Source organism: Sinocyclocheilus rhinocerous, unplaced genomic scaffold, assembly GCF_001515625.1.
Source record: "Sinocyclocheilus rhinocerous isolate Xijiao unplaced genomic scaffold, SAMN03320098_v1.1 scaffold113, whole genome shotgun sequence".
Classification (NCBI taxonomy): Eukaryota; Metazoa; Chordata; class Actinopteri; order Cypriniformes; family Cyprinidae; genus Sinocyclocheilus; species Sinocyclocheilus rhinocerous.
In genome coordinates, this window is record NW_015646846.1 from 42,928 (window position 1) to 70,336 (window position 27,409).

General features: G+C 34.7%; 3 protein-coding genes across 3 annotated transcripts in view; 2 read left to right on the top strand and 1 right to left on the bottom strand.

The window, feature by feature from the left end:
- The window catches only part of LOC107708041 (guanine nucleotide-binding protein G(i) subunit alpha-2-like), a gene marked incomplete at its 5' end in the record, with an annotated part of 14,724 nt that extends 4,057 nt beyond the window's left edge, over positions 1 to 10,667 (top strand). The window contains 5 exons of the mRNA XM_016512189.1: positions 2,639 to 2,780; positions 6,492 to 6,638; positions 7,788 to 7,941; positions 8,173 to 8,388; positions 9,512 to 10,667. Coding sequence (XP_016367675.1) covers positions 2,639 to 2,780; positions 6,492 to 6,638; positions 7,788 to 7,941; positions 8,173 to 8,363 — 634 coding nt within the window. The remainder of the gene's footprint in view (positions 1 to 2,638; positions 2,781 to 6,491; positions 6,639 to 7,787; positions 7,942 to 8,172; positions 8,389 to 9,511) is intronic.
- Positions 10,668 to 10,963: 296 nt separating this feature from the next.
- On the top strand, positions 10,964 to 20,449 carry LOC107708110 (protein FAM212A-like). Its single transcript, XM_016512257.1, has 3 exons — positions 10,964 to 11,163; positions 11,256 to 11,310; positions 19,485 to 20,449. The coding sequence occupies exons 2-3, from the start codon at positions 11,308 to 11,310 to the stop codon at positions 20,355 to 20,357; spliced, it is 876 nt and encodes a 291-aa protein (XP_016367743.1). The 5' UTR covers positions 10,964 to 11,163; positions 11,256 to 11,307; the 3' UTR covers positions 20,358 to 20,449.
- A 5,088-nt stretch (positions 20,450 to 25,537) lies between these two features.
- LOC107708073 (ubiquitin-like modifier-activating enzyme 1) overlaps positions 25,538 to 27,409 on the bottom strand; it is a 38,152-nt gene continuing 36,280 nt past the window's right edge. Inside the window, exon 23 of the mRNA XM_016512217.1 lies at positions 25,538 to 25,655. Within this exon, the coding sequence (XP_016367703.1) occupies positions 25,644 to 25,655 (12 nt within the window). The 3' untranslated portion in view covers positions 25,538 to 25,643. The remainder of the gene's footprint in view (positions 25,656 to 27,409) is intronic.

The window sequence follows — 27,409 nt, forward strand, 5'->3', positions numbered from 1 at the left end:
GTTTACCTGTTTTTGAAATGGTTACCTTATAATAATAATAATAATAATAATAATAATAATAATAATAATAATAATAATAATAATAATAATAATAATAATAATAATAATAATAATAATAATAATAATAATAATAATAATAATATTGGGAAATATTATTGCAAGTTAAAATAACTGTTTATAATTTGAATATATTTTAAAATGTAATTTATTTCTGTGATGCAAAGCTGAATTTTCAGCATCATTACTTCAGTCTTCAGTGTCACATGATCCTTCAGAAATCATTCTAATATGCTGATTGCTCAAGAAATGTCTTATTTTTAATGTTGAAAATGGTTAATATTTTGTATTTAAAAAAAAACTGTACTTACTGATTAATGGTAAGTTAAGAAGAACAGGAAATCTTTTAAAACAAATTTCTTTGTCAATTTTGATCAATTTAATTCATACTTGCTGAATAAAAGTAAACACTTTAAACACCTCCACTTTTGAATGTTTTGTTGTCTTTGAATGCTTTTTTAAAAACTCATTTTGAATGTTTCTTTTGCAATTACTTGATTATGCAAAAGGAGAAAAATAATAAAAAGGCTATATATAAAATGGTGTGCAATTATATGCAGAGCAGACAGGTCACCGTTTTGTGAGAGAAATGAAAGTTGTTTGGGTTGAAGCATCATTGTACATCTTTTGCAAGCTTTAAATGTATTGGATGAAAAATGTGCGCATTTATTCTTAGTCTTTTTATTAGACTATATATATATCTTTGAGTGTAAGTAGAAGGTGAATGCACAAAGAGAGATAGCGAAAGCCTTGAGTAGTTTTATCATTTCCATTTGACTGCAGGCGCTGGGATCTCAATCCATTTTTCATGAGGACAGCACAGTTTCACACTCACGTCATTAATGCAGGTTTAAGCTGAAACAGTGTTACAATGACAATAAGTGTTACCAGCAGAAGACGGGAGTTTCAAACGCTGCAGATTCTGCTGCTTTATAACCCAGAGTACCAGTCCTGAAGGTGTCATGTATCACACATTTCTTCTGTGCACCATTTACTAAGCGTATGAAGATTCAGCTTCATTTGATCAAACCTTTTAAGATCCATTAGCTTGAGCTTCCTTTCCTCTGAGCTGCTGAAAAACTATTTTTTTTGTTTAATATATTTCTAATGTTTTCCTTACTGACATTTTCAGTTGTTTCTTTTAAGTCGTGTGCATTTAAATGATTTTGATAAAGATGCCATGTAAAATATCATGTCAATAAGGCCTAACTGGCCTATTTTATATTTGCTGACTCACTTATACTAAGAGAAGATGACAGTATCTGCTGACGTTAGTGAATATGGAATGCGTTAAATGATGCACATTACAGATCTCCTCTGAGCTGCTGAAAAACAATTGTTTTTGTTTAATATATTTCTAATGTTTTCCTTACTGACATTTTCAGTTGTTTCTTTGTGCATTTAAATGATTTTGATAAAGATGCCATGTAAAATATCATGTCAATAAGGCCTAACTGGCCTATTTTATATTTGCTGACTCACTTATACTAAGAGAAGATGACAGTATCTGCTGACGTTAGTGAATATGGAATGCGTTAAATGATGCACATTACAGATCAGCACTGGAAACCGACTTGGGTTGTGAAATTTGAGTTTTGTTTTTTTTTTGCCAATGGCTGATAATTAGTTTTATGGCTGATATAGTTTATATGATTGCCAATATCAATTGTCAAAATAAATATAGGCTACATATTAGGTTTTAGTTGGCAAAAAAAGGCCTCTTTAGACTTATGTGATTGACACATTTACCAATCAGACCAATTAAAATAAATTATTTCAGAGAGTTTTGTAATAATTTTAATTGAGATTAAGGCTACGTCCACACGAAGCCAGAGCTTTCCCTATCCGATCTTTTTTTTCCCCTCGTCTCAAGAAATATCTGCGTCCACACGAAACCGACACAAAACGATGTAGTATACATGCCAGACCAGTATGTGGCGCTGTAATTCTGCCACAGAGATACACTAAAAACGGAGAAGACTTGGACTATGCGCATAAACTTTGCGCGCGGTATACGAACATGGAACTATACATTTATTGTTAATGTTAGTTAATAAAAAGACAATTGTTCAGTGTTTGTTCATGTTTTTGTTGCCGTTACGTGACGTAGCGGTGTCTGACTATGGGCGAGACGTGGGCTGATGACGTCATGGACGGGGCCTAAAAATGGCTTGTTATATCTTGATATGATCAAATATTGTTATTTTATTATATTGTTTGTTTATTTTATTTTATTTTCCCAGATGTCATAAGATTCTCCACTCTTTTATTTTATTATTATTTTTTATTTGATATTTGATTTTTTATTTTACTTAGCATTTCTGGACAGCATATGATTTTCTGCTTTTTATTTCATTTTTTTTGTTTTTGTTTTTTTGTTTTTTTTTTTTTTTCTCCATTATAAGATTCTTTATTTGTTTAGCATTCCCAGAAATCATTATAAGATTCTCTAGTTAAGTTTAATGTAGTTTAGTTTACTTTAGTTACATAGCATTCCCAGGTGGCATTATACCATTCTCTACAGCTCTTTTAGGTCAATGTTTTTTTGTTGTTCATTTATGCCATTTTTCCCTATGTTCAGAATCATCCATGAAGACGGCTACTCAGAAGACGAGTGTAAGCAGTACAGAGCCGTGGTCTACAGCAACACCATCCAGTCCATAATGGCCATCATTAAAGCCATGAGCAACCTCAAGATCGACTACAGAGAGACCGCCCGAGTGGTAAGACCTCCTGTAATGTCTGGGTCATGCTGGGATTTTAAGTGAGGATATGAAATTCTCACAACAGAGATGGACTTGATGTTTAAACATATAGACGTGCACAAAATGCACAGAACAGCGATAAGTTTGTTACATTACACTACAAGATTTTTTTGTTTTTGAAAGAAGTCTCTTCTGCTCACCAAAGCTGCATTTATTTGATAAGAAATGCAGTAAAAGTATAGTGAAATATTAGTTTAAAATAGCTGTTTTTTATTTGAATATGTTTTATTTCTGTGACGCAGAGCTGAATTTTCAGCAGCATTACTCCAGTCTTCAGGGTCACATGATCCTTCAGAAATTATTCTAATATGCTGATTTGCTGCTCAAGAAACATTTCTGATTATTACCTATGCTGAAAACAGTTGTGCAGCTTCATATTTGGATCTTTTATGAATAGAACGTTCTGCATTTTGTAAAATGTCCTTTTTTTGTAACAATTAATTTTTTTATTGAATGCACACTTGTTGAATATTTCTTTTAAAAAAAAAACCTTACCCCATACTTTTGCACAGTAGTGTAAAAGTGTTGGCTTAAACATTAAACACCCTGGTTGATGTCTTTTGTGATGTTGTTGGTTTATGAAAGCAGTAATCCACTGGAGGCCGTGTGTTTTTCAGCAGTTAAATCATCTCACTTCTCTCGTTCACCTCTGTCAGATCACTGCAGCTCACGCCTCACATGACCTGCTGGTTAATTAGATTTCATCCATGTACTTCAGAGCTGCATAAACACAAACACTTGAGGAACAGAATCGTGCGAGGAGTGGCAGCAGAAAACTAAATTACAAATCTCTCCCTAGACAGAATGTGACTTTAAAGGGTTTTTAGCACCCATGCATAAACACTGGTGCATGATGGGAGGCAGGTTCAAGCAGGGAACTCAATGCCAAGTCCATCTGTTGTTTTTAGCAGAAACGTCTCCTGCCTACAATTACATTAAGATTTATATATGATCAGCTGTGAACACGGGCACATTTGTTCATGTCCTTTCTCATGGTTTACAGACTGTTGCCATTACAGTGGGAAATAATTCAATCACCACATGCTTATGTGAATATAATGAATTTAATAAAAACATATATGTGACCCTGGACCACAAAACCAGCCTTAAGTCGCTGGGGTATTTTTGTAGCAATAGCCAAAAAAACACTGTATGGGTCAAAATTATAAATTTTTCTTTTATGCCAAAAATCATTAGGATATTAAGTAAAGATCGTGTTCCATGAAGATGTTTTGTAAATTTCTTACCGTAAATTACAGGTACATCTAAAAAAATTAGAATATCATGAAAAAGGTCAATATTTTTTGTCACTCGTATAGTGAAATATTAGTTTAAAATAGCTGTTTTTTATTTGAATATGTTTTATTTCTGTGACGCAGAGCTGAATTTTCAGCAGCATTACTCCAGTCTTCAGGGTCACATGATCCTTCAGAAATTATTCTAATATGCTGATTTGCTGCTCAAGAAACATTTCTGATTATTACCTATGTTGAAAACAGTTGTGCAGCTTCATATTTGAATCTTTTATGAATAGAACGTTCTGCATTTTGTAAAATGTCCTTTTTTTGTAACAATTAATTTTTTTATTGAATGCACACTTGTTGAATATTTCTTTAAAAAAAAAAACTTACCCCATACTTTTGCACAGTAGTGTAAAAGTGTTGGCTTAAACACTAAACACGCTGGTTGATGTCTTTTGTCATGTTGTTGGTTTATGAAAGCAGTAATCCACTGGAGGCTGTGTGTTTTTCAGCAGTTAAATCCTCTCACTTCTCTCGTTCACCTCTGTCAGATCACTGCAGCTCACACCTCACACGGCCTGCTGGTTAATTAGATTTCATCCATGTACTTCAGAGCTGCATAAACACAAACACTTGAGGAACAGAATCGTGCGAGGAGTGGCAGCAGAAAACTAAATTACAAATCTCTCCCTAGACAGAATTTGACTTTAAAGGGTTTTTAGCACCCATGCATAAACACTGGTGCATGATGGGAGGCAGGTTCAAGCAGGGAACTCAATGCCAAGTCCATCTGTTGTTGTTAGCAGAAACGTCTCCTGCCTACAATTACATTAAGATTTATATATTTATATATGATCAGCTGTGAACACGGGCACATTTGTTCATGTCCTTTCTCATGGTTTACAGACTGTTGCCATTACAGTGGGAAATAATTCAATCACCACATGCTTATGTGAATATAATGAATTTAATAAAAACATATATGTGACCCTGGACCACAAAACCAGCCTTAAGTCGCTGGGGTATTTTTGTAGCAATAGCCAAAAAAACACTGTATGGGTCAAAATTATAAATTTTTCTTTTATGCCAAAAATCATTAGGATATTAAGTAAAGATCGTGTTCCATGAAGATGTTTTGTAAATTTCTTACCGTAAATATTCTTTTAGTCCGTAACGTGTCAGATGGTAATCAGTAAGAAATGCTTTCATTCTTAATTGTCTTCCCTATTTTATTTTCCAAAATATAGACAAGGTGTGTCGGGGTTGAAGACTGTAACACATTTGAAGGGATACATTGCCTTCAACAGATTATGTATAAATCTCAATCTCGAAAAATTGACCCTTATGACTGGTTTTGTGGTCCAGGGTCACACATATATATATGTGTGATACGGTTGAGTGTGATGATGGGGTTGTGGTTTTTCACTCAAAATGGCCACTGCTGCTTGTGTAGTGAAGGAGAGTAGTCCATATATGGCAGCAATAAAATAAGTACATTGTATATACTTATGGATTCAAATAAAATGTTGAAAAATAATTTTATGTGACCGGTTTCAGATGTTAAGCTTGACAGTACCCTCCCTGACTATAATATGCCTAAAAAATATGAATAAAAAGTATGATACTACTAACCATTTTCTGCAGCACTATTAAAGAAACCTGAATGATGTCATTTCTGGTAAATGGGTGGAGACTAAATGTATGATGGGCATAGAATGGTTAGTGTGACGGGGTTGAGTTCAGATTGAGGGACATTATTTTAAAGTCTGAAAATATCTTGCATTTTCTTAGAAAAATCTTTTTCGCAAGAAAGGAACACAAATGAAAGGAAAACTTAATTATTGCCAAAAACTATAGACACTGTGCACATTTTGTTTATCATTTTCTAAGTACAAACTCAGTGAAGTGCCTCAGGCACATGACAAAATGCTTGGTGTAAGATAGAAATTAGACATTATTTTATGATAAAAATTATTTAAATGCAATAACTATTTTTATTCATTATAATGGGCATACCAAAGTACTGTGAAAAGCTTTTAATAATGATACATTTATTTATTTTATATATACAGTGGGTACGGAAAGTATTCAGACCCCCTTAAATTTTTCACTCTTTGTTATATTGCAGCCATTTGCTAAAATCATTTAAGTATTTATTTTATATAACCCACTGTATATATATATATAATATATTCAAAATCAGTGACAAAATAAGAATTCTGGATGCGTAGAGGAGGGTATTATAGAGATGGTAAAGCTTATATATATATGAGAAGTGAAAAGGATTCAGGTAGAAAGTGGTTTCTCATTATCTTGTTCTTCTGAGACCCTCATGAAATGTTAATGGGCATGCGAAAAGTGACACTTTCACCTTATGCTGCTGCATTTCAGTACTCCAACATCAAATATTCTTTTTATGGCCTCCTAATTCCCTCCTCTCTTCAGGATGTTTGATGTGGGAGGTCAGAGGTCAGAGCGGAAGAAATGGATCCATTGCTTTGAGGGAGTAACAGCCATCATCTTCTGTGTGGCTCTGAGCGCTTATGACCTGGTGCTGGCAGAAGATGAGGAGATGGTGAGTTTCAGATACAGCTTGGAAAGGTTTAGTTTTAAAATAAAATCCTTATCCTGTAATCAGAGCCACGGGAGAAGTCATGGAAAACATTGTGGGTTATCCAAACAGTAAACCTGAATTATGAATTTGTAATTGTATGATTGGTTTTGCAGACCTTGTCCAAGAATTGTACATTTCAATTACAAACTATTTTTATTTTCTGATATATAATATAACATTTTCATTAGATTGAGCAATATATTAAAATGAAACAAAATTATCATACGATGGCTGACATATTTCATTATTTTAAAGATGAGCAATACATTTAAACAAAATAAAAAATGATGTCATATAAAATTATAATAAGAATGGGGAAATATTTCTTTTTTTTTTTTAATGTATTGCTCAACCTTTCTTTGCGTGAACGTTTGGGCGGCGTTATGCAAATCTTCCGAGATCGTGACGTAGGTATGTGGGGGTGTGTTAGAACGAGCCGTTTTAGGTAGGTGTGGCTGACTCTTAACTTTTATAAAGAATATCTCTTTGGATTTGAGACTTTAGTCTTTGCAACTTTACAGATCTTCTTTATGCACCAAGAGCTTGTAACACTCCAAAGAGAAAGGAAAAATTGAAATCGCATCATATGACCCCTTTAAGATTGGGGAAGTAATTCATTATTTAATGTTGAGCAATGCATTAAAACGATTTAAAATGTCGACAGCTACACTTGTTTAGGGCTTTTGGCCAAAATCACAGAAAAAACTAAGTATTGTTTACAAATTCTCTTCTTTATTCATGTTGCATTTTATGCAATTAATATTGGCATTGATATACTGATAGTATTAGTACCAATTTAAGTGTAGTACATTGTTCTTAAAAAGAGTAAAAGGCTCTTTTATGTAAGCTGTTAGATCATGTGGGATATAAAAAAAATTCTAACAGTGTTCTTTTCTGAAAGAAATTACCCATTTTGATTTAGGTTGGTGTCGTTTGTGTTGTCAACCGTCACAACTCTGACTAATGCATAACTAATACTCATAAGATCCTTGTTAAACTAGTCTACATGCTCTCCATAGCGCACACACAAGCTGACAGCGCACTCTGGTGTTGAGTTACTGTGCAGCATCTTCAGCTTTCAATAAGTCACACTCCTTTTTTTTTTTTCAGAACCGCATGCATGAAAGCATGAAACTGTTCGACTCCATCTGCAACAACAAGTGGTTCACCGAGACCTCCATCATCCTCTTCCTCAACAAGAAGGATCTGTTTGAGGAGAAGATCACGCGCAGCCCTCTCACCATCTGCTTCCCTGAGTATTCAGGTCTTTGACTTCACCATTGCTTAAATGATTTTTTGTGATGATCACTATTAACCCACAAATGCGCCGATGAGGCTTCAGTAGAACACAGAACATTCATTTGACTTCTTTTGGCATGCGTAGTACGACTAAAACATAATGATAATTATAAGGTTATTTTGCTGAAAATGTTTTTTTGAAAGGTTTAAGTAACTAAAACTGCATGACAAGATTTTCTGTGTGGTTTTTATACAGGAGCTAATAAATATGATGAGGCTGCCAGTTACATCCAGACCAAGTTTGAGGAGCTCAACAAGAAAAAAAACACCAAGGAAATCTACACCCACTTTACCTGTGCGACTGACACGAAGAACGTGCAGTTTGTGTTCGACGCCGTCACTGACGTCATCATCAAAAACAACCTAAAGGACTGCGGCCTTTTTTAATGAAGGTGGCCAAGAGAATGATAAGGTTAATAAACGCACATTAAATACACCTGTGTTCAGATACACTTTCATATGCATGAGCATAGTTGCTCAAAAACGGCATCAAATAAAGGCTTTTTCAAACATTTGAGGAACACTTACACTTAGGCCTGTCACGATAACAACTTTTTGTTGTGCGATATATTGCCCCAGAAATAATTGCGATAAGCGATATTATTGTCATTTTAAAGACCATTTTATGCCACTGAATATATAATCATAATGTAACAGCATAATAATGCAAATTCATTCAGAAACAAAACAACGTCATGTTGCTCAGAGACGCAAAAACAGAACTGTGGCTGTGTTTGGAATGTTTTTAGTTGGTGAAATAGCACAGAAATAGCGCAAAAACAGCCAATATGGTGTCTAAAACGTAAGTCTCTTGATACTAACTTATTGTTTATTGAACTGTTGTATAAAATAAATATCACATATGTAACCATGCTGATTTTTTAAAGAAAAAACGGCACTCTTCGTGTGATATTGATTAACTATATGAATTGATATAAATATATACATTTTCTGCCTCCTTATCTTGAATTATGTGATCATTCTTAATGCATATTAATAGACTGAATCATGCAGCGCTAAACCTGCGCAGATTTGGCTTGCATGAACTTCCCAAAGAAATTAATGAGTGAACATAATTTACGAAAACTAACCCGCCAAATTGGTTAGTGATTTGACAGCGTTACCCGCCACAGCTGATTTTTACCCGCATTTGGCGGGTGTTAATTTCAAACCCTGATTTCTTTTAATCAGGGTTGAAATGCTGCTTCATATTTTTGTGGATTTCAGGATTCTTTGATGAATATGAAGTTCAAAAGTACAGCATTGTTTTGTTATATAATCATAAAAATATTTTAATTGACGCTTTTGTGTAGTTTTATGCATCCATGCTTAGTAAAAATATTACAACTTGGTGACCGTAACCTTTTAAAATGAATAATTACCAAACCAAATTTCATTTAAAGCTAGCACAAGCACACTTCACAAACAAAACATTTAACATATAGTAAGTTTGTTAGGTTTGAAATGAACAGAACGTGTTCATAATTGTGAAAAACTGGTATTAACCTTCTTGATTGGTTGTGATTATTCCTCAGGAAGGTGTAAACTGTTTGATGGAGCTGGTTCTACACGACATGCTAGACTGCCTTCAGCTACCTACCTATAAGAATCATAATGTTTTTGTTTTTTATGTGACGACCTGAAAAAGACTTGTGAACAAGGAAAAGAGAAACTTCGCCGAATTCCAGCACACCATCCTTCTTTCCTGAACCTGATTTTAAATTGGTTCTCAATGTGTAAATATTTAATTTTGCAGTTCTTTTCTGCCAGAAAACTTGTGGAGAGTCAGGATTATATGTTTTGTTTTTGACAGTTTACCAATGAGGTGGGTGAGGACTTCTTTTATGGATGTGCAAAATGCTTCTTTTGTAAAGGTAATGCGAGCACAGAAAGAAAACGAGACATCTCTTTTGTAACAGCGACTCTTCATCCCTGGCTCGAGCTGTATATTGTTGCATGACGGATCATATGAAATTGCTCGGCGTGACATTCCCTCACATGTCTTCACTCTCTCTACTAGCTTGACTTTGACACTGTCCAGAACTGACTAACGTGTAACATTTATATATCTGCCCTCACGTTTCTCCTTCCCGTTGCGGTCCCATCCCTTCTTTAGCACGATGTCTGTGCCTTGTTTTCACTGTCTGTAGATCATCGGGCTGTTCTTATTCACGCTATCAAATGAAAAGTGTAAAAGTGTTGAGCACATTTTAAGAGCTAAATAAAACTTAGATCACAGTCTAAATATCTAAATACCATAAGATTTCGTTGGAAATAAAAGTTATGTAAGATAGACCTGTGCTCCTTGTCTTTTTTTTTTTTTGTCTTGTGATGCAGCAAATTAGTTTTTGCTGAACTTGATTTTCATGCCAGGTAATGTTTTTTTCTTTTTTCTCCATGCTATTGTAGTTCATATTCAGAATATTTCTGCAGTGTCATTTATTGACCACATGATGGCGCTAGAGGAACATTTTGTGTAAAAAATGAACTCAAAATGACTGGCAATCCAGCTGTGTAAACTAGTTGCTAAGTCTAATTAGTTACATAAAAAAACCCAACAAACTCAAACTACACTCGGGCAAATATTAGCCTAGATAATATTATTAAAAATGATACAGTGATGGTAATATCAGGTTACAGAGTAAATTCCATATTTGAATCCCATAGGACCCTAAAGTACTTAAAATAATACCATGATAATTTGTACGTCAAATAAAATAAAATACATTAACAAAAAAATTATCAAAAAGCACCATGGTAGTGTTTTCATGTGTGATTTCATTTGATTCTGATACCATACTTCTTTGTTATAAAATAACAATTGGACAAATTTTATATTTATAATTTGTTTTATTTAATTTAATTGTATAATGTTATAATTATCTTGTTAATTTAGATTTTGTTATAAATTAACAAGTTCATCTAGTCCATTACACTGCAGTTCTCTCAGGTGCGAAGCGCTTGTTCTTCGCTCACGTCTCACTTCTCGCTCTATGATTGGCTGGCAGTCGGACGGATGTCGCTGATTGGTGGAGATGGTCCTGACTGGAAACTGACGGCGCGATCAAAAGCGCTCAGTCCAAACGCGCATTGACTGACAACACGAGCAGGAGACGCGTCTGCTGCAGGAGCGTTTGTGTTGTTCTGGAGTACTTTATAACTCTTGTATATTTTTTGTGAACAGTTGGTGAGTTTCTCAAACGCCCTTAGGTTGCATATACACGCAGCTGTGCATTATTTAAATAAAATATTTAAGCCACATCTGTCTTGTTTTTTCAGGGGTAACGGGAAACAATACAAGGTGGACTAACTCAGCATACGAAAAATAAACATGGTAAGTGTTTTACTTGGCTTGTTTTGTTCTTGTTCGATTTTATTGTCTGAAAATATGATATTATTTGTAACAAGGGTTGCGTCTTTAGTCTAAGTCATGCAATTTAAAAAAGAACACACATATTGAATAAACTTAAGTATATACGGAATATAAAATTAGATATGCTAGTTAGTCGAGATTTTTATATTTTAGTAACAGTAACTTGGGTTGGCAAAATGTCATCAGCATGTTGTTTTGAGTTATGGACTAGTAACACAAATGGTCAATTCACTTCTGTCGCTGAGAGGACAATTTGCAGCAACTCTTGCAAAAATGTACCCTGGTAACCATAGTGTGGTTTTGGGACTAAAATATAATAAATAAAAAAAACCATTCTGAAAGTAGATCCCATGTTAAGTTGATCTGATTTTACAGTAATAATAACAATGTCAGTTCCACTAAAATGTCAGTTTAGAGTCTCAAAAGCTGTATCTGGCATCTTGAATTCATTTGTTCATATGCCGCATTAATAGTCCTATAGTTTTAACTTAAAATATTAATGTGACACATGCACTGGCACATTATGTGCCTCCCTCAGGGATTATAAACCATTTTAAACTGTAATCTGGTTTTGAAATGTAATGTACATTTTCAGCAATGATGGAGGTTAACCACTACCCAACTCTATGCATTTTTCATGGCCTCTGGCAACCGCTGGCTTTTCAAACACACACACACACACACACACACACAGCTTAAAGCCAAATGGCTAAGTTCTCACAGCTGTGATAACATCATGGAGTGGTCACTGGTCCTATAGCTCTGCCTCAACCCGTCTGTACACATACATGGGTGTTTTTTCTGCTTTTCAAAAGCATTCCCAAAAAATTCCAAATGCTTTATGGCTACAGCAGAGCTGGAAGTGAAAGTAAAGTAAATCACTTGAGAGAAGCTGGATGTTATCGCTGGAAAACAGGGACTTTCTGGTTGTTAAGAGGTGTGGAACTTGGATCGTCTTTTGATATTGCCAAGCCTGGTCTAGAGGAATTGGGTTTTTTTTTCTTTCTTTTTTCCCCCTCTCTCATAGAATTAAGGACGGTGCAAGACATTCTGGAGTGTTTTTATAGTTAACTATTCCTAAAACCACTGTAAATAAATTTTTACTTAAAATAAATGTTAACTTAAATAAAATAAAAATAATTTATTGTCTATGAGAGGACAATTTGCAGCAACTCTTGCAAAAATGTACCCTGGTAACCATAGTGTGTGGTTTGGGACTAAAATATAATACAAAAAAAAAAAAATTCTGAAAGTAGATCCCATGTTAAGTTGATCTGATTTTACAGTAATAATAACAATGCCAGTTCCACTAAAATGTCAGTTTAGAGTCTCAAAAGCTGTATCTGGCATCTTGAATTCATTTGTTCATATGCCGCATTAATAGTCCTATAGTTTTAACTTAAAATATTAATGTGACACATGCACTGGCACATTATGTGCCTCCCTCAGGGATTATAAACCATTTTAAACTGTAATCTGGTTTTGAAATGTAATGTACATTTTCAGCAATGATGGAGGTTAACCACTACCCAACTCTATGCATTTTTCATGGCCTCTGGCAACCGCTGGCTTTTCAAACACACACACACACACACACACACACAGCTTAAAGCCAAATGGCTAAGTTCTCACAGCTGTGATAACATCATGGAGTGGTCACTGGTCCTATAGCTCTGCCTCAACCCGTCTGTACACATACATGGGTGTTTTTTCTGCTTTTCAAAAGCATTCCCAAAAAATTCCAAATGCTTTATGGCTACAGCAGAGCTGGAAGTGAAAGTAAAGTAAATCACTTGAGAGAAGCTGGATGTTATCGCTGGAAAACAGGGACTTTCTGGTTGTTAAGAGGTGTGGAACTTGGATCGTCTTTTGATATTGCCAAGCCTGGTCTAGAGGAATTGGGTTTTTTTTTCTTTCTTTTTTCCCCCTCTCTCATAGAATTAAGGACGGTGCAAGACATTCTGGAGTGTTTTTATAGTTAACTATTCCTAAAACCACTGTAAATAAATTTTTACTTAAAATAAATGTTAACTTAAATAAAATAAAAATAATTTATTTCAGCTTGTTGCCAAAGCAACTTCTCATTTTCATTTAGTTTAACTTGATGTACTAAAATAACTAAAAGTAAAAAAAATAAAAACTACACAGACATATTTAAAAAATAATAAGAATGACAAAAACAAAATTACTCAAATTTGAACTAAAATGTTTATGAAAATGCAAAATATTGAAAAAAATCTAAATATTAATAAAACGAATACTTTCTCAATAGTAATAAAATAACACTGACTAAATGGCATTAAATACTGATGCCAATGATTGTAGTATATCTAGAATGTGAAAAAAAATGCAAAAGGCGATGACATTTTTCTGAAACCATCTTGATAGCCATCAATCAGCATCAGAACGGCAGAAGATGACTATGGTGAAAAAATTGCACCTTTTTGGATCTTTGACAGACCTTAAAATTACATCTTAAAGTATTCTATTAAAAAAAGTGAACAAAAGGAGCACTATCAAGTTTTAGGTTCATAAAGATGTGCTATTTTTAGGGTTATTAATCATTTACGCAATTCCCGTTTTTTGATGCTGGTGCGCAGAAATTACACACTTCACCTTTAAATATGTGCGAACAAAGGGAGAAAGCACAAACTGTATCAATAAACAGATGCTGTCTAGGTCAGCCACCTCATATAAACTCCATTTGTTCTCAAAGCTCGGTTCATTTCACATGCTCCTTGATCTCAACATATTTAACAGCACAAAAATAAAACTGAACTTATATAGAGCATCCCCATCCTCATCCTCTCATTCCCTCATCTCAGCCTCCTCTCTCGGCTTTCATCTCTCCCTGCGGACGGGCAGAGTGGAGAACTAGTAAGCAAAGCCCTCATTTTAAAGTGCTGCACGCATGGAGAGGGGCTCTTTAATTGAGCTCATGGCTTAGAGTCCATTTTCAGCATGAATATTTTAATGCTGGAGTTGCTGGTCCTTTCCTTCTCAGCATGAAGCAGGACCATCACAAACAGTGAGTCAATGCTTCAAATGGAAATCAATCCTTAGACCGCTACACGCACCGCACTGCTTCTATATGTAGAAAGAGCCATGTAGAGTTCATTAGAATTAAAAATAGTGCTATCTTGATACTACAGTACCTGTGCATTTTTATATATTTTTGTCTGTTTGCAAATCAACCACATCTACTGTATAAATGTATTTTTTCTTTTATTCTAAAATGTCATGTCAATACAAAATTACACCATAAAGTATGTTTTATGATTTTTAGATTTGAGTATCTATAGAACAGAAGATCAAAGAGACCTAAAGCTGGACTCTTTTGACTTAAGCCAATAAGAAACCACCTAGCAACCACTTAGAATACCCTAGCAACCATCTACCTGAAATTAAATAAATGTTAACTGAAATTAAATAAAATAAAATTTTCTTTTTTCAGATAATGCCAAGGCAATATTTCTGTTTTATTTAGGTTAACTTGATGAGCTAAAATAACTAAAACTGAAATAAAAATGTATATATATAAAACTATATAGACATATTTTAAAAATATTTTTTTAAATAAAAAATAACAAAAACACTGAAATTTAAATAATTATAAAAAATTGAAATATTAGTAAAATTAATAGTATCTCAATGATACTAAAATAACACTGACTAAAGGGCATTAAATACAGATGCCAAGATAATAATGGTAATATATACAAGAAAAAAATCATCATTGTAATTTTTCTGAAACCATTTTGACATCCATTAATCAGCCATCAATAGCAACTCCCAAAAATCTAACTAGAAATCCTTAGAAAAACTATGGTATTGTAGCTAGTTTTTCATGGAACTGCACCAATTAAATGTAAAAATCTAGTTCTGCAATATATAATTTAAGTGTTTTCGTAAAATTTTAAACCAACACCAACATCATACTCTTTACTGTTGAAATGCAGCAATAAAGCATCTCTCTATATAAATATGCATGAATATAATGCACAGTCGTACAACACTAGCATTAATTTGCATATTCAGAATGCTGAAATGCAAACTTGTACCAGTGAGTACACCCTTCTATGACATGGCTGGCTCAGCCTCCATGGTAACAGAGGCTCTGCACGGCCCCCTGGGAAATCGTACCCATTAAATAATTCACCAATGCTGTTACTGGTGCCGTCATTATAGCATGGCATACAGCGAAGCCTGAAACCAGCACTAGACCCAACAATACATGTCTCATCCACTTTGATAAATCAATGAAGGCTGTGAGATCTGAAGAACACAAAAGAACTGTGACAGTTCAGCGCCGTGAATAATAAGCCTTATTTAAGCCACAGGACTATTTCCGTTCCGGTACTTTGTAGGAATCGGTGAGATTCAGTTCAAAGACAGAAATCCACATTTCTCGGGAAGTATAAATGATAAATTGTTCTTGTGAACGGCACAGATGTCACGGATGGATAATCTACGTAAAGGGATAGTGCACAATAATTTACTCACCCTCATGTCGTTCCAAACCTGTATGACTTTCTTTCTTTTGTGGAACATAAAGGGAGAAACTTTGTAGAATATACTTGCCACTCCTGTTTATATAACAAACATTATTGGGGATACAAGCTGCAAAATGACACAAAAAGCACCATAACATTCGTCCACACAACTTGTAACGTCCCATTTTGGGGTAGAAAATATATTCCTCAACATTTCTTCTTTTAAGTTCCACAGAAGAAAGAAAGTCATAAAGCTTGGGTGAGAAATTATAACAAAATATTAATTTTTTGGTCAACTAGGAATAGTTCCAACTACATGGAAATTTGCTGAAAATTTGCTCACCCTCAGACCATCCAAGATGTAGATGAGTTTGTCTTCATGGAAACAGATTTGGAGAAATGTAGCATTCCATCACTTGCTCCCCAATGGATCCTCTGCAGTGAATGGGTGCCGTCAGAATGAGAGTCCAAACAGCTGATAAAAACATCACAATAATCCACAACACTCCAGTGCATCAGTTAACATCTTGTGAAGCTAAAAGCTGCATATTTGTAATAAACAAATCCATCATTAGGCCGTTTTAACTTTTAACCTTTGCTTCTTGCCAAAATATGAGTCCCTAATCCATAATAACGCTTCCTTTAGTATAAAAGTCCATCCTCTGTTGTCCTCTCACACCAAAATCCACTGACATATTTGTTTGTTTTGGGCTGTTTTCACCTGTAAATGGTGCTTGATCTGTGCATATTTCTCTTCTGATTCAGACAAGACAATGTAACAGATAGAGGAGTCGTATTTTAAAACAGAAGCAATGGTTTGAAGTTAAAAACATCTTTATGATGGATTTGTTTCTTACAAATATGCAGCTTTTAGCTTCACAAGACATTAACTGGTGGACTGGAGTGGTGTGGATTACTTGTGGATTATTGTGATGTTTTTATCAGCTGTTTGGACTCTCATTCTGACGGCACCCATTCACTGCAGAGGATCCATAGGTGAGCGAGTGATGGAATGCTAAATTTCTCCAAATCTGTTCCCATGAGGAAACAGATATTTTCAATAATGATCATTTTTGGGTGACCTATTCTTTGAAATCAGAGTGAACCTTCTGTAGCTAGTACGTAAGTGCGGGATTAACCACACTAGTTAAACAAACAATCCTTTTCACAATAAACAGGGATACTGCACAGAAATAATTCACAACCACGTTATTCATTGTCCTGTCCTCAGAATTTTTAACAGGGAATTTGTAAATAATAGTCCAGACTATACTGTATGTTCAGAATAGTACAATAGCTACTGTTTCTATTTCAGTATATAGTTTTTATACTTTGCACGGTAAGCAATTATGCATGCAATACACAGATGACCAATTACATTTGCCGATATGTCAAGTGCACAAACAAAGTACACTTTGCAGCATCCTACATCCCACAATGCAATGCACCCGACAGCACTTCCAATTCTAATGTGATGAATGTTCATCTCTTTCTTTACTCTTTTGATTGGATTGGTAATGAAGAGTTTGACTGGATATTTTTTGATTATTTCTGAGCCGAATAACTAGATGCCGTTGGCTGAATTAATCGTGCAATGTTATGAGGTCATGTAGCATATACTATTGTTTGCAAATTGCATTCTATTTCAACATAGTTTTTTAAAAAGAATATAGTATACAAATTACACAGCACAGTATATATGATGTACAGTTCTCAGTAAGCTAGTTCTCCATTCCAAACACAGCCAAGTCTTTCTTTGAACAGCTGTCCCTGAAACTTGAAATCCTTTCGTCTCTGCTGCCAGGTGGCATGGAGTGATGATATTCTACCTTCATGAGCAGCATGCGGTAACAGTCCTCCATGCGCTCGCCAAACAAAAGCAGCCTAAACAGATCAGATGAATTTCTAGTAGCAACACACCTGACTTTGTTTAGGAAATCACTTGAGAGAAGCTGGATGTTATCGCTGGAAAACAGGGACTTTCTGGTTGTTAAGAGGTGTGGAACTTGGATCGTCTTTTGATATTGCCAAGCCTGGTCTAGAGGAATTGGGTTTTTTTTTCTTTCTTTTTTCCCCCTCTCTCATAGAATTAAGGACGGTGCAAGACATTCTGGAGTGTTTTTATAGTTAACTATTCCTAAAACCACTGTAAATAAATTTTTACTTAAAATAAATGTTAACTTAAATAAAATAAAAATAATTTATTTCAGCTTGTTGCCAAAGCAACTTCTCATTTTCATTTAGTTTAACTTGATGTACTAAAATAACTAAAAGTAAAAATAAATAAATAAATAATACAAACTTTATAGACATTCATTTACAAAAATAAAAATGACAAACAAACTTTATTAAAACTTTAAAATTAAAAATTAAAACAGAAAATACAAAAATAAACTATTTAAAAAAAACTAATAGTATCTAAATGATACTAAAGTAGCACTGGTTTAAAGTAGAAATGTACATCTGTTTTTTATTATTATTTTTATTTTAGATTTATGCAATTATATATAATTTCTGCATCATTTTAATATATTTTTTTATTATTTAATATTTTATTTATAATATTGTTTTTAATCAAAGCAATGGCACTAGCCTACAGTTCTGATCAATATCTAACATCTGATGCAATTCCCAATTATAAGTGCATTACTGTAAATATGAGTTTTGTTTGTATTGAACCCTCCCAAATAGACTTGATGTACACAGTTAGTCTGATCCCAGTTCATTTGCTGTGAACTACAGCCAACACAGTGTAGCATTGTTCCAAAAAATGACATCATTTCCTTTTTGACCACAACAATCCGTGCATTAATCATGAACTTGAGGTGGGAAAAGTGTGGCCTCTCTTTCTTCCAGAAGCAGTGCAGGAAGGGACTCCTCTTGTTTCCCGTTCCCACAATCTGTGCGGATGTATCTGCATGCATCATACTCTGACTCTTCTCCCGCGAGACTCCAAGCCAAATGGATTGTGTGTTTGTTTCTCTCCCACTCATCATGTTGTTGATTAATGCTGCTGGATTAAACCGTGGAAAACTCCAGACTGCTTTCATCTGAGGGGAAAATCAGTCAACTTTATGGCTTGTTTGATTGGCCTGGTCCATGGATTGTTTTCGAAGGCGATTATAGTTTCTGGACACATCAGTCTCACAATGGATTTACAGTTTTATTTAGAACAATTCTGAGGAACAAGCTCATCTTGTCGGTACTGTGATGGTACACTGAAACAGTGCTGGGTTATTATTGATAACTAAAACCATAAAACATTTCATTGTGAAATAAACATCTTAAAAAAAAAAAAAAGGAAAAGAAAAAACACAACAAATTTACTAAAACAAACTAAAATGAAAGCTTCAAATATAAAAATTTTATTTAAAATATTGATAAACTTTAAAATTAAAATGAAAACAGAAAATAAAATCAATTTCAAAAATATTGTCAACGCACAACAAAAATACCAAAACTGAAATTTAAATGGAAAAAAAAAGTGATTCAAAATATTAATATTACAAAAAATAAATGGTATAGCGATGAAAAATGCATCTACATCTAGTGTGCCCTTATAGATGATGTAGACTGAAGTTTGTGTAGTCAAGGCACTAACCTTTTTTTTTTTTTCTTCTTTTTTTTCCTTTCTTTCCCCAGCTGTGCGTTCGCAGTTCAGGTGACTGTTTCCGGGACCAGATGCGCTACATGATGAGGTCTCTGCAGGATCTGAAGCAGATACGTGAACCCACCGACCAATCAAAGTGCTCATATGCGACTCGAGCATGTCAAAAAAGGGCACAACAGCGGGAGCAGCTCAGCCGCCTGCGGAATTCTGATGTCAGTGACGCCGGCACCTACGATTCGGCCTGCTGCCTGGCCAGTCCTCTGGAGGAAGAGGAGGATGAGGAGGCCAGTGTTGGCCGTCTACCTCAAGGCTCCCCGAGCAGCGTGAAAAGTCTGGACTTTGATTCGGGATACTCTGAAGCATCGTGGCAGGACGAGGGTGTGGTGTTGAGGCGTACGAGGAATGTACGCGTTTCATCGTCTGCGTGCGTCCGCACCAACCGAATCCGACCCAAATCCACATCAGACGCATGCCTGGAGCGCTGGACGTCGTTTGAGGCCAGCGACCCATCGGACTGGACCACGTCTTTGTTAACCCGAGGGCGTAACAGGCAACCATTGGTTCTTGGGGACAACAGTTTTGCAGATCTTATTAAGAACTGGATGGATCTTCCAGAATGCCCAGATTCTGCAGAACTCAAGCCGAACGCCAGCCGCAAAATAGCCAAGGACTTTCTGGTCAATATGCGGCGGAAATTAGCGGGCATGTCAAAGGGAGTTGAGGAGAGAAAGGCTTGCACTAAACGCATGTCTTGTCCCGTGGGATTTCAAGCACCCAAACCGTTCTTTCACCAGTCCCACACAAGTTTGCACCAATTGGGACCAGACTTTTACCAGATCGGCGCTGTCATGACGACAGGGAGTCGACAGCCTATTATATGCAATGACATCATTAGATACATCTGATGTGTTTATGAAAACGGACTGGAGTTTATTTCTGAAAACATCTAATATTGATCTATGTATTAATAAATATTGTAATAAATGTTTTTATATAAAAGAAACTCTTCTGCGTTTTTCTAAAAGCCAACGTGTCATGTTCCAAAACATTTGATGACAGTGAGGATTTGACAATATGAAAGTGCCATTAAAGCATTAATAAGCTGAGTCAGGTTTTATACCATATAGTTTTCACCTTAGAAATATCTAGTTTAAATCAAAAATCTCAAAATCTGCTTTTATAAATCGGTTTCAACTGAAATACAAGACATCAATTTTCAATACATTTATTCTGATTCTTTAATAAGTCTTACAGTTCATAATCCCCCAATTATTTTCAATGCTAACCCAACATTCAATTTGTTTAGCTCTCATAAGTTTGACGTTCTCCTACATTCAATTGCAGTCAAATGACTCGAGCCTTTTCATGTGTATACCAATTTTAATTTCTTAGAGTTGTGCAATAGTTCATAGTTTCAACATGAAACCGAATAGCTCATATACTGTGCAAATATTATCCTTCATTTCTAAGAGGCAGCAGCTGAGTGACTAAAATATGGAATGCACTCTTTAAAATAAGACTTTACTGATAATGATATGAGATGTAGACAGATACAGTAGTTTTTTTATATTAAGAATTTTACTGCAGAATTGAAGGCTTATAACCAGAATACAATAGCAAGAAAAAGAGCCAGCTGTCAAGTCTTTTTGTGAAAGACCCACTGCTGTAATGTGATTAGGACTGAACGCACACAGATGCATCTAAAGGTGATTACATTAATTAACTGAAGCAGACGCAGCTCATTGGGGTCTCTGGCTCTGCTCTGAAAATGCTTTCATTCATGGTAATAGTGAGGTGAGGGGTGGGCGGTCATGACTGCATAACAAAGGGATGAGGGCGGGAATTAACAAACCACAGGGGTCATATTGATACAGGAGACACGTTTAAAAGAAACAACAGAAAGATATTTCACTTACAGACTGTAAAATAATGAGATTCTTTACAAAAAACTTTCCAGTTCAAGCTTTGCACTGCAAAATATCATAATCTTAATCCATATTTGTCTTGTTTTCTTGGTAGCAAGATACATTTACTTGAGACTTTTTAAATATTGGTAACACGTTAAAATGTTTCATTTGTTAACATTAGTTACTACATTAGTTAACATGAACTAAGAATTAAAAATACCTTGTAACACTTTATTTTAAGGTGTCCTTGATACACGTTACATGTACTTACTATTATAAAAACAATTAATTATACATACATAATCACCTAAGCCAAACCCTAACCATATAGTAAGTACATGTAATTAATCAATATTACTCAGTACTTAAATGTATAATTACACTGTAACAAGGACACCAATAAAGTGTAACCAAATACTTCTACAGCGTTAATTAATGTTAATTTCAACATTTACTAATGCATTTTTAAAATCAAGTTGTGTGAACAATGAACAACTATTTTTATTAACATTAACAAAGATGAATAAATGTAAATATATTTACAGATTTTTAAATAATTTCTTTATAAAGTATAAATTTGAAAAGTTGTAAATAAAATGATTGAAGTACGTTTTTCTACTTACAAATTATGTTTAATTCAATGTTTTACTTGCTGGTTCTTTGTAATTATATGTGAAATTTACTAGCAATTTCTGATTGAATTTTTTTTCCAGTGTAGTTAATACATTAACTAATGTTAACAAAAGAGACCTTTTTGTAAAGTGTTACTTTTTTGTTTAGTTTTGTAGGCAATATTTTTATTTGTTTTAAAGGGGTCATATGATGCGATTTTAATTTTTCCTTTCTCTTTGGAGTGTTACAAGCTCTTGGTGCATAAAGAAGATCTGTAAAGTTGCAAAGACTAAAGTCTCAAATCCAAAGAGATATTCTTTATAAAAGTTAAGAGTCAACCACGCCTACCTAAAACGGCTCGTTCTAACACGCCCCCACATATCTACGTCACGATGTGGGAAGATTTGCATAACGCCGCCCAAATGTTCACGCAAAGAAAGAAGGCGTGATTTTTATTCTCGCTGTAGTATTGTTGTTGCCGCCACCATGTCGTGAAGGCGCTGTGTGTTTCGTTGTGAAAGCGAAACTACTTTGTATCGCATTATAATCAATATGGTAAGGGACATAACATTTCTGTCAAACGCTTGAGGAATTCGGCCAATCACAACGCACTGGATAGATGGCCAATCACAGCACACCTCGCTTTTCAGACCGATGAGCTTTGTAAAAATCGACGCGTTTCAGAAAGGCGGGGCATAGAGGAGAAAAAATAATGTAATGTGTTTTTTGAACCTTAAACCGCATAAACACATTTCATTACACCAAATACACAAAATACACAAATTAGCAACATCATATGATCCCTTTAAGAATAAACCTTATTAAATTTACCATGTTGATTATGTTGATTATTTATTTTTGCAGTGTACAAATTCACATGACTGTTCAGCATAAACCTAGAATCAAAGTTAATAGAGAGAGGTTAATAGTTGACATCTGGATTCCAGCATCACCTGAGCAGGTATCTGATGGGCGGGACAGTCTGGCAGTCCTCATCCTCTTCAAATGAGGGAACGATCTCCAACATCTGCTGGTGATCTGGAATCTCACACTTGGTCGCGGTGCGTACCAAATCAGTTATGCTGCACAAACAATAAGTTTATCAATCAATAAAAATACCTCTTCTCTTTTTTGACTAAATCAAAGAAGAACCAAACCTTTATAAACCAGCATTATCTTCAGTATAAGACACGATTACATAAGAATAGTTGCTGTGAATTAATGTAGAGAGTGTTTATTTATGTAAGGGTGTGGTATGGACTCGCTCATAATTATAGAGGAACAGGAAGGTCACTGCTATGCCGAAGTAACATCGGTTATGTTGAGAATTAAGTACTAGATTACTGTACAGTAACTATAGTGCATACAATTTACAAAAAAAGGATATGAAACATACTATAAAAAAATTCATTTGAAATATATACAAATGCACCTTTACATTCAATGTTTAATTTAGAAAGTGTTGTGCAATTATTAAGGAAATAAGTTATTTTGCATTTTATTTAATTTTGTGTGTGAAAATGTCTTTCTGCAGCCTAACAAATAATGAGATAAAAAGGAGGTGTTAAATATTAGTTAATATTCTGATAATTATGTCGATATGGTACAAGATATGGTATGTAAATCAATGTGATAAACGAAAAGATTACGCTACTAACTACAACTTTTGTCATGTCATTTCGAATTAGTAACGGACTACAATTTGTAAGTAATCTACCCAGCTCTGTTCATTCGTCAGTTTAGGAATGAAAGGTCAAGTCGAGTGCACTACATTGTGATCCCAGTAAACAATGCAGTGTGCTCTGGTTGTATACTGCACATTTTGTCAAATGTAGTACAGTAAATCATGCATATATTCAGTGCGAACATTTGCATACTGTGCACTTTATACAGTGCTAGTTAAAAAGTTCGAAATAATTAAGATTATGGTTTTTGGAAAAAGTGTCTTATGCTCACCAAGGCTGCATTTATTTGATCAAAAATACAATAAAATCAGTAAAATATTATTACAAGTATAACTTTTGTGTTGTGCCAAACTTTGGACCGTTTTCATATGCTTCTACATGGTGCCAAATGTTTCACAGAAATGTATATGAAGAAATGACAGGAAGGTGAAGCACTTGACGTGTTTTTTGAACCTTAAACCGCATAAACACATTTCATTACACCAAATACACAAAATGTTCTTTTTAGCAACATCATATGATCCCTTTAAGAATAAACCTTATTAAATTTACCATGTTGATTATTTTCAACAGTCATTTTTGCAGTGTACAAATTCACATGACTGTTCAGCATAAACCTAGAATCAAAGTTAATAGAGAGAGGTTAATAGTTGACATCTGGATTCCAGCATCACCTGAGCAGGTATCTGATGGGCGGGACAGTCTGGCAGTCCTCATCCTCTTCAAATGAGGGAACGATCTCCAACATCTGCTGGTGATCTGGAATCTCACACTTGGTCGCGGTGCGTACCAAATCAGTTATGCTGCACAAACAATAAGTTTATCAATCAATAAAAATACCTCTTCTCTTTTTTGACTAAATCAAAGAAGAACCAAACCTTTATAAACCAGCATTATCTTCAGTATAAGACACGATTACATAAGAATAGTTGCTGTGAATTAATGTAGAGAGTGTTTATTTATGTAAGGGTGTGGTATGGACTCGCTCATAATTATAGAGGAACAGGAAGGTCACTGCTATGCCGAAGTAACATCGGTTATGTTGAGAATTAAGTACTAGATTACTGTACAGTAACTATAGTGCATACAATTTACAAAAAAAGGATATGAAACATACTATAAAAAAATTCATTTGAAATATATACAAATGCACCTTTACATTCAATGTTTAATTTAGAAAGTGTTGTGCAATTATTAAGGAAATAAGTTATTTTGCATTTTATTTAATTTTGTGTGTGAAAATGTCTTTCTGCAGCCTAACAAATAATGAGATAAAAAGGAGGTGTTAAATATTAGTTAATATTCTGATAATTATGTCGATATGGTACAAGATATGGTATGTAAATCAATGTGATAAACGAAAAGATTACGCTACTAACTACAACTTTTGTCATGTCATTTCGAATTAGTAACGGACTACAATTTGTAAGTAATCTACCCAGCTCTGTTCATTCGTCAGTTTAGGAATGAAAGGTCAAGTCGAGTGCACTACATTGTGATCCCAGTAAACAATGCAGTGTGCTCTGGTTGTATACTGCACATTTTGTCAAATGTAGTACAGTAAATCATGCATATATTCAGTGCGAACATTTGCATACTGTGCACTTTATACAGTGCTAGTTAAAAAGTTCGAAATAATTAAGATTATGGTTTTTGGAAAAAGTGTCTTATGCTCACCAAGGCTGCATTTATTTGATCAAAAATACAATAACTAGTGCATGTATTTCTGTGGCACTAAAAAATCAGTTCTGGTTCCAAAGAAAAGACAAAGAAGATTTAGAAAAAACTGGTGTGAGACTGAGTGTGAATGGTATCTGATGTCTTTTAAGTGTCTGATGCTGACAGCGTGTGTGCTTAACCTGAATGTGTTTCAGCAGTTCCTCCAAGGTCATTTCCTTTTGACCCTCACGCCGGCCCTGCACCAGGAAGTCATCCCAGAGAGAGTACCGCCGCCCCGCGACCTGCCGACAGACACGACACGCTGGTTCTAAAACACATGCTTAACAAACATTCACACTCTCAGATGAGGGTACATACGCTAGTTCTCCCATGCATACTACCTCCAGTTCACTAAGTTGACTGAGTCTGCATGAACTACATGGATGTGGCATTAACAGCTGACATAGATCTTGTTAACCCTGCTGACACATTTGCAGCTCATGCCTTGGACCTCAAACACAGTCCAGGTCAGAGGTTATGTAGGACATATAATACCAGAGACAAGATAAACAGAAAACAACGAATGGGAAAGAAACACATTTATTATTTTGTCTGATTTCCTTCTAAATTTGACATTAAAATATAAGGTCTTTCCTCAATGAAGAAGCTTGACAAAAAAAATTGCTGCATCTCACATGAACTGACTTGCTTAAAAAGACTAATACTAAATCCTGAGGCAGAGTTCATACATTACAGTAAATTTTATGTCCATTTGCACAAGTTTGAATTATTCTGTGTACCACTAAACTGGTTTAGAAAACATTTCACTTAAAAAATTGGTAGTAAATTTCACAAAAACCCCCCCCAAAAAAACAGCAAGTCACATTTTGAATTAAACACTGAAATAGTATTTGCTAGCAAAACATACTCCAATAAAAAATATTTTTTTACAGTGTATACTGGTAAAAATTAATAGAGAACATATTACAAACATCTCATTTACAACCATTTGTCTGCAGCTTATAAATTATGAATGATAAATTCAAAAACATTTTTCATCTGTGCAAAAAGTTTGCCTGAGGTGCAGTGCATGAAAATGTAAGGAGACAAGGTTTTATGACTGCTCTGGAAAGAGGAAGTTCAGTCCTGCTGAATAAAACAGATCCATGTCTTGAATTGATCTTGCTGACAACATTTCGAACATACTGCATATGTAGATGTATAAACCTTCACCTAAAAATACACTGCTTTCGTGTGATCAAGCACAGCACTAAATACAGATCTCAAAACCAGGCCTCAAATTCCTCCAGGAGCAAACTTTTATAGCTCTGCACTGTATGAGCAACTAACTCATAATTGAGAACTGATAAAAAGCTACCAATAAGCAATACAATTGTCCTCTGGGTTTGTTCATTTTAACATAGACCTGAGACACATCACCTGTCTGCTGTAGACATCCTAATCTGCTTTCACCTCTGCTGGACTTTGTACCTGTGTTTAAATGTAATTTATTTCTGTGATGCAAAGCTGAATTTTCAGCATCATTACTCCAGTCTTAAGTGTCACATGATCCTTCAGAAATCATTCTAATATGCTGATTTGCTGCTCAAGAAACATTTCTTATTATTATAAGCTACCAATAAGCAATACAATTGTCCTCTGGGTTTGTTCATTTTAACATAGACCTGAGACACATCACCTGTCTGCTGTAGACATCCTAATCTGCTTTCACCTCTGCTGGACTTTGTACCTGTGTTTAAATGTAATTTATTTCTGTGATGCAAAGCTGAATTTTCAGCATCATTACTCCAGTCTTCAGTGTCACATGATCCTTCAGAAAACTTTCATATATGCTGATTTGCTGCTCAAAAAACATTTCTTTATTATCAAAGTTGAAAACTTTGTTGTTGTGCTGCTTCATATTTTTGTAAAAAACTGTGATAGTTCTTTGTATCAGGAATCTTTAAAAGTTATAGAAATAGAAAGTTCAAAAGAACAATATTTATTTCAAATGTAAGTCTTTCTATTAATGTCTTTACTGTTACTTTTGATCAATTTAATGTGTCCTTGAAGAATAAAAGTATTCAATTTCTT